A 9,012-nucleotide genomic window follows, 5' to 3' on the forward strand; every position below is an offset into this window, starting at 1 on the left:
ATAATCACTTTTGAAGCAATTCAGAGCCAGTGGGACATTTCATGCCATCACGCGATATAAGTTACACTACATTTCTAAGTCAGTCCAGTTATAACTGTCAATAACTTGCATTCTTACAACTAACGTTTATACACATTAAGAACTCAAGGCAAATTCCCTTCCATGAAAGGCTACCCGAAGAGCAGTAGTCAATAAGGTTCACTTTTCCGATTAAAACCTACAACTAAACATCATACTGAATATGATATCAATGCAACGAAAACGGGAAATGGTGAGTAACTGATAAAGACATAAGAACAGATGAAAAGAAGTAAGAAAATGTTTCTATTAAAAAACAAATAATAAAAAAAAAATATGTGTAAAAGTTCCTGTCACCGAAGGAGTCTTATTTCTATTGTCATTACGTAAATTTCATCAGACCATAATATATATGTATATATATATATATATATATATATATATATATATATATATATATATATATATATATATATATATATATATATATATATATATATATATATATATATATATATATATATATATATATATATATATATATTTACATACATATATATACATATATATACATATACATACATATATATACATATATATACATATACATACATATATATATACATATATATATATATATATATATATATATATGTGTGTGTGTGTGTGTGTGTGTGTGTGTGTGTGTGTGTGTGTGTGTGTGTGTGCGTGTGTGTGTGTGTGTGTGTGTTTGTGTGTGCGTATAAATATGTATGTATGTATGTATACATAAACGATATATGCTCATATACATATAAACATATACTTACATATCCACATATATAATATATGTATTTAATATATATATGTGGGTGTGTATGTGTACACACACACACATATATATATATATATACATATATCAATACATATAAATATATTTATATACGTATAAATATATATACATACATATATATATATATATATATATATATATATATATATATATATATATATATATATATATATATGTACGTATAAATATATATACATATATATATATATATATATATATATATATATATATATATATATATATATATATATATATATATATATATATGTGTGTATATATATATATACATATGTATGTATGTATGTATGCATATATATATATATATATATATATATATATATATATATATATATATATATATATATATATATGTATGTATGTATATATATACATATGCATGTATGTATGTATGCATATATATATATATATATATATATATATATATATATATATATATATATATATATATATATATATATATATATATATATATATATATATATATATATATATATATTTATTTATTTATTTATTCAGCTGATGTCTTCTATTCCACACAGGTCACAGCCAATTCGACATAAAACAAATTTACGTCATAGTAAAACTTTTTCAATGTGTTCTTTAAACACGAAGATAATTTTTATGGCACTTTGTTATGGTTCTAACATTAAGAAGAACTTACAGTCTTATGGAAAATACCATGTTGCTCCTTTTTCAGGAGTCTGTGGGTCAGATTTTACAGTACATAGTCATCTGTATTATGGAGGGCATTGTCTTCACTGTAATTCACACACATGGAATCACTTCTTTGTTAGAAAAGAAATGGCTTAAAACTCATAAACTAGACTTTAATTTACCTATTCATTTACTCGCTTATCTTTCAAGTTGCATCCTTGTCACTCTTTCCTGTTTGCTAAAAGTGGAGAGCACGAGAAAGGCACTTCGGAAGCACAGGTAGAGCACCACTTGTACAAGTATAGAGACCTTGTATAACCCTGGGTTGAAGTACAATACACACACCTCCTTTACACTGGTAGGTGGACAGGAGATCCTTTAAGCTATAACACACAGTAGTTCTTGTCTTCCTCGTGTGGACTATAATGACACTGGATTGCCCGAAAACTATGTCCATTATTTTTACGTTTCGGTGGACCTCCGAGCTCATTTCTTGCATACTTTACCTCACTCAGAGGCATTTTTAATTAGCAGAGTACCCAGATTCGATTGTACGTCAAAATTAACATGGAAAAGATAGCTAAACTGTTTGTCAGCGAAGAGCGCAGAGACCAGGATACTGTATGGACGGTCGGGTATCGGGAGGGCATGCCGAGGCCGGAGGACCTATGCTGTACATCGGTTTTCTGACGTAGTTACCCCTGCAATGATAAAAGGATGATAGAATGGCGTAAAAGCGAAATATCTGGATTGACGAATAAGAAGCGGGAGTAAAATGAGAAGAAATTTAATTTTAGAAGAGAAAAAATGGATATGGAAAAATCTTTATAGGCTTCGCGAATCAAAACATTATCATATCATAGCAATATTTTTTTTTTGTCTAGATTTTATTTCTATATTTCTAGATCTTTATACAAACCTATATCCATATATATCTTTCTATACCTATATACATATCAATCAGAGAATCCATATTATTTTATAAAAAAATCTGATTTAGTACAAAAGCATTACCAAAAACAAATACAACATAAAAATGTTGCCCATACGAATACCTTGCAAATCGCATCCGATACAAAGTACACAAACACACAACCTTAAACAATACAAAATACACAGACACACAACTTTAAAACGCACACACACACAAAAGATTAAAACGCACAAACAAATAAACAACACACAAAACACCAACACGAACCTTAAAACTAACAGAAGCAAACAAAAGACACAAACACACAAACAAGACGAAGATAAAAAAAACACAACCCCAAAACCCCTACAAACAAACAACCACACTAACGTAGGCCCGTAGTTGCACACGTAGATCTTGCACTTGAGCTTCCACATCCGCCCCTTGAAGACCTTGGAGCAGTCGTGGTAGGTCGCGCCACACCCGACCTCCCTCGTCTCCGCCCACACCAGCTGCGTGTAGTGGCCGATCACGGCGTGGTCCATCATCCTGGGGTGGGGAAGGAAGGGGGGTGGGGAAGGAAGGGGAGTGGGGAAGGAAGGAGGGTGGGGATGAAAGGGTGAAAGGTGGGGGAAATTTTTAGGATTTTATTTGCTTATTAAAAATTTCGATCTATTTGTTAATATTATTTATTAGTAGTATAATTATATATATATATATATATATATATATATATATATATATATATATATATATATATATATATATATATATATATATATATGTATGTATGTATATGTATTTATATACATACATATATATGTGTCTAAATATACATGTATATACATATTTTCTTTTCCATTTTAGAGGAAGAGGGGGGCATCGATTTTTTTTTTTTTTTTTTTTTTTTGAGGGGGGAGGCATTTTAAGAGGTAGTATTTTCTTTTGTTATCACGATATATATGATTGTTTAACAAATTAATTAACGGTTATATATATATATATATATATATATATATATATATATATATATATATATATATATATATATATATATGTATGTAATAACGAATCAGTATCTAAAATCAATTTGATATTGAAGTCTCTGCCATAACTTCAGAATTGGATTTTCAAAAAATAATAAATAAGTTCAGATACACATAGACGAATAGATAGATAGAAAGATATATAGATAGATGAACAAATAGAATGATAGACATATAAATAGATAAACAGCTACACAAATACATAGACAGATGAATACTCTCATACTCACCGGAAACTTTTCGTGAGATAGTTGGGCACGTACTTGACCTCCTCATACCAGAGTCTGACCGCTGTTTCCCACACTGAACCGCCGTTACTACTGCTCCATTCATAAAAAATATTTTGGCCGACGTAGTAATCCCCTGAGAAGGAAAAAAAGAAACGTGTCTTATGCGCTGCTGTTTACATGGGGTCACGTGACTTTAAAGGTCTATGGATATTTATGTGATTGTGAGAGATTATTTAGGAATGTGTTATTGTCTGAGAGGGTTTTATCAGGAGATATTTTATCAATTGGAGTTTACTAGTGTTTGTCATTTGTATTTCATGTAAGTAATTTGGACAATGAGATTTTTTCATATTCCGAAGAAAATGATGAAAAGAAAAATGTTATCTTATTCTAAACCTCTCTTAAACACAACATTCAAATTTAATATGAATCTTAAAATATAACATCTTACAAATACATAAATCCAAGTTATAGAGACCAAAAACAAACATATGGCAAAAAAATGTTAAAAGACTTTTCCACACGAATCTCTTCCTTGTAAAATTAAGCCCACCCACAGCCTTCATCTTAAACCCTCAGAAAATAGATAAAACCGAATAGAATAAACTGGTAGTAATGATAATTACTATAATTACTATTATTGTTATCAATACCTTGATGGCATATTATTTAATAAACTGATAAACCAACAAAAAGTAGACAGAACACAATAGAATGAAAATAATACTAAGCAGCTCAAACCAATACGTAAAAAAATAATAATAATAATAAAAAAAAAAACAAATAAGGATAATAAAGAAATAAATAAAACAATACAAAAATCTCACTTGACAGAACACGCCTGCAGTCCTGACAGTCGTGGTAATCCGGACACGCGGACGCCCACGCCTGAGCCACCTGCGCCAGCTCGTCATTCCAGACCAGCTGCTGCATGTCCGAGGCCGAGTATTGGGGTCCCGGAAGCCCCTCGTTCTCCTCGCCTCTCGCCACGATCGCCCTGTACTTGTTGTGGGAATCGAGGATGAACGCCCTCTCGCTCCTCGTCACGCCCTCGAGGTACACGGAGCAGGTGGGCGGGGTGGAGCGGCACATGGTGTGGTCGGAGGTGAGCTTCCGGTAGTCGGTGCAGCTCCATCTGCAGTGAGGAGGAAGGGTTGTTATCTTAGGTGTTTAGACACTGCATGTCTGTTTTTTATTATTATTATTATTATTATTACTGCCAATCGGTCAACAATTTTGTTTCATATATTTGATTAGTTATTATGAAATTTATTTATCATACATATTAATCTGAATATTTTCATACATCTGGTCGGTTATTTCATTAATTATATGTTCCTCTGACTATTTGTTAATCAGTTAATTCAGTCACCTGTTTTTTTTTTTTACATATTTGATTAGTTATTATTCATCTGATTAATTATATATACAAATCAATGATTCCATTAACTATTTACCACGTACTTAGTTAATTATTCTTTATTCACTCGACTCATCATATATATTCATCTCTTTGATAATCCTCTTTTTCATTAATATTTATCAGCTGACATTATTTATACAACCAATTCTTAGCATGAAATTGATTATATGATAATACTCATTTCATTACTTAGATTTACGCTCATTTGAGTATATCTGACACAATTATTCCTTTACTAGCTAATCTATTTATTATAAACTTCTAACCGTATATCACAACTTACTATTTGCTGACACATATTTATACATACGATCCCTTAAAAAAAAAAAAACATTGGGATTATTCCTTTAAACATTAATCCCTTATTTCCATAAATTTATACACACAATCCCTGAGAAAAATACTCTAAGCCGAAGAACTTACGTCTGTTGGTAGGCGAGCGAGGGCGGGAGAGTGGTTGTGGTTGTTGTGGTAGTTGTGGTTGTGGGTGGCGGCGTGGTTATGCGGGTAAGGTTGTAGCTCCAGTAACGCCGGTAACCGTAATGGCTTTGTGCTCCTCCTGATATGATAAAGAAAAATAAAGGAGTTATTATACTGAAAATAATTGTTGTGATCATTACGGTGATAATAACAGCACTAGTAATAAATATGATGATAACTACTATTTTCAATTATGATAATAATTTTGATTTCAGTGATAGCAATAGTACTAATTACAGTGAAAATAACAGTGGAAATAATAGTATGAATTACAGTGCAAATAAGTGATAAATACAACGATAAGAATCGAGCGGTAACACGTACAAAAGTGATTTATAAATAATTTACACAATAATTATAATAGTAAATCGATAAATAGAGTTGTTTTCTGCCTTATATGAATAAAATAAATATCCTCAGTATGCTCCTTACAAAATTACGATAATGAGGATAAATCGATATATAGACAGAATTATTTTCAACCTTCTATAAATAACATAAATATCCTCAGTAAGCTCCACTGTTATGTTCTCCATTCTACGAAGAACAAGACGTACCCAAGTATCTAGACTCCCAAGAACAGATGGTTCTCGCAGAGTCGTTCCTGAAGGTGTTGAGGACGACGTCGACATAAGCTGCGTGCGAGGAGGTCAGTGCAACACTCGGTCCTTCTCGACCGCAATACCTGAAGGAGGAGGTATCACAAGTATTATGTCAAGGCCTTTTGAATAATACTTTTTTTTGACATGCATTATTATTATTATTGTTATTATTATTTTATTATTATTATTACTGTTATTATTATTATTATCATTATTATCATTATTATTATTGTTATTATTATTATTATTATTTTGATTATTTCGTATTGCAATAAACCAGTGGAAACATTTACCCACAAAATTTGATACTGACTAAAACTTTTCACGGTTTATTCTGAATCATTCATGGGATTCTCGATAACTGAGCCGAAAAGTGTTTCAAATGATTCACGTGATTTAAAGCTATTTGGAATCATAAGTAAAAAAAGAGTCACTCAAAACTTCTTCTTTATAATGACGTCAAACACCATTATGCAAATGAATCTCAAAAAATTCTTTCACGTGCTACGGGCTCCGAGCAGACCTCGTCCAGTCGCCTTCGTTGATCCGTATAGCAAGGTGGTCCCGCATGCAGTTCCGAGATTTGCGGATGCGGAAGTGCGTGCATTGCAGTTTCCAGTGACTTCCGGGTGTGGTCTGTCAGGCAAAAAAAAAAACATAACCTTTAATAATGTTTATGGATGCGTAAAGTTATGATTAGGTATATATAAAGAACATTTGATAATGTATATGAACGTATTAAGAGGCGATGATAAAGTATAGGAATGTATATGAAGGTTTGCGATTGCATATGAATGCATTAAGATGCCATTATGTATATGAATTTAAAAAGAATTCTTAATAATGTATTTGGACGTAACGAGCAGCCTGGATAGTGTATGTGGATATATTCAGCTCTGATAGTGTATATAGATGTATAAAAAAGCCTTAGTAATGTATGTCAATGTAATGAGATGCTTTAATTACGTTTCTATACACATCTACATAGTTTCATAAACATGGATGAAATCATGTTCCCTTTGTTTTCAAATCGATATAGGAAATAAAAATTATCACTGATGAAAGTAATACTAATGATAGTATAATGATGGAAAATAACATGGGCTTTCCCTCAATACGTACTTTGAACCTCCAGAAGCAGGAATTTTTGCCACCAGTCTTCTGTGGGTATCCCGGGCTGGTGAATCGCCCGCGGTCATCTGTGATTTCGCCTCCGCAGTGGCTTTTGAAGGAGCGCACCTGAAGGAAGAAGAGATTGCGTCGTAAACTGACATTTTGTTGAAATTAATGTTGTTAGAGCACTACTGTTATATATATTGTTGCAAAGGAAAATGGGTGCAATTTTACATACATCTGCAGCGTCGATTTAAAGGCACACATACATTCAGACACTAAACAACTTTTATCTATCTATAACGATGTCTTCAGCGATCCATATGTCTACCTATCTATCCATCTATGTATATATATATATATATATATATATATATATATATATATATATATATATATATATATATATATATATATATATATATATATATATATATATATATATATATATATATATATATATATATATATATATATATATATATATATATATATATATACCTATATACCTATATTTATATCTATCTATCTATCGATATCTATCTATATCTTTCTATGTCGTTATATAACAATATATCTATTTATATCTATCTATTACAATCTATCTATCTATATGTATCTATAACAGTATATCTATCTATATGTATCTATAATAATATATCTATCTATATGTATCTAACAATATATCTATCTATCTATCAGTCTCAACAAGCACTTCTGACCTTCAGCACGAAGAGCTCTCGCCTATCGTGCCCCGAGGAGGGCGTCGCCGGCGCCTCTTCAGCCTCGGGCTTCGCAGGCTTGGGGTCCAAGAAGCCGAAGGTCTTGGAGGGATAGTAGACCTCCTTGGAGCTCTCGGGCACGTGCTTCGACGGCTTGCGAGGGATGATTTCGTTGTGTCCGCGCGACGGGGACGAACTGGTGGCCGGGTCGCGCTGGGGCTTGGCCGGGGAGGAGGTTCGAGCCGGCGGGTCGTGGCGCGAGATGGTGACCCGGTACTGCTTCCTCCGCGAAGGCCGCCCTCGACTCACCGTGTAGTACCTGGTGCGGTGGTAGCTGCGTCGGGAGCTTCCTCGATAGCTGCCGCTCGAGGGCGCCCAGGCCGACCTCGGAATTCTCTCCAAGGAGCCGTCTTCATCTTCCAGAGGGTCTTCCTTCGCCCTCTGTTTCTTCCCTTGCTTCTTGCGCTTCTTCTTATTCTTCTTATTCTTTCGTTTGTTGGCCTTCCTCGGGCTAGCCACCATCCCGGCCTCCTCGTGCACCTCCGTCTCGGTCACATTCATCCCGTCGTGCAGGATGAAGTCGCTGCTGATCCACGTCGGCTCCCCCACGCTGAAGAGCCGGACCGACGGCGCTTCTGCAGAGGTCCCAGTGATAGCCCCGAAGGCATGGCTGTCCGCGTCGTACACAAAGTCGTCGCCGTCGATGACTATGGTGTCGTTCGTGGGGTCGTACGCGCCGCCGTCCCCAGTGCCGTTAGAGTGCCTGTAGAAACGCCTGCTGTTGGTATTCTGTTGGTAGCTGTAATACTGACGTCTCCTTTGCGAGGCAGGCTGGTACCCGGCCGACGGAGAGGCCTTCCGGTCGGAGGAGCGAAGGTTGTACAGCCTCTGAAGCGCTTTGATGCGGGCGATCTTCTCGGCCCTCGTGAGGTGCGAGGACGACGAGGACGACGGGGAA

At 34.3% G+C, this 9,012-nt stretch overlaps 1 protein-coding gene across 2 annotated transcripts in view; it reads right to left on the bottom strand.

Moving 5' to 3' along the window:
- Positions 1 to 1,392: 1,392 nt before the first annotated feature.
- LOC113819546 (uncharacterized) overlaps positions 1,393 to 9,012 on the bottom strand; it is a 196,917-nt gene continuing 189,297 nt past the window's right edge. For both annotated transcript variants that reach the window (XM_070138612.1, XM_070138611.1), the window contains exons 6-14: positions 8,055 to 9,012; positions 7,342 to 7,458; positions 6,743 to 6,855; positions 6,175 to 6,302; positions 5,561 to 5,696; positions 4,542 to 4,849; positions 3,715 to 3,847; positions 2,829 to 2,987; positions 1,393 to 2,226 (exon numbers count right to left, since the gene is read on the bottom strand). The exon at positions 8,055 to 9,012 is cut by the window's right edge and continues 195 nt beyond it. In XM_070138612.1, the coding sequence (XP_069994713.1) occupies positions 2,118 to 2,226; positions 2,829 to 2,987; positions 3,715 to 3,847; positions 4,542 to 4,849; positions 5,561 to 5,696; positions 6,175 to 6,302; positions 6,743 to 6,855; positions 7,342 to 7,458; positions 8,055 to 9,012 (2,161 nt within the window). In that variant the 3' untranslated portion in view covers positions 1,393 to 2,117. The remainder of the gene's footprint in view (positions 2,227 to 2,828; positions 2,988 to 3,714; positions 3,848 to 4,541; positions 4,850 to 5,560; positions 5,697 to 6,174; positions 6,303 to 6,742; positions 6,856 to 7,341; positions 7,459 to 8,054) is intronic.

The sequence above is a fragment of the Penaeus vannamei genome, chromosome 24 (assembly GCF_042767895.1).
Source record: "Penaeus vannamei isolate JL-2024 chromosome 24, ASM4276789v1, whole genome shotgun sequence".
Classification (NCBI taxonomy): Eukaryota; Metazoa; Arthropoda; class Malacostraca; order Decapoda; family Penaeidae; genus Penaeus; species Penaeus vannamei.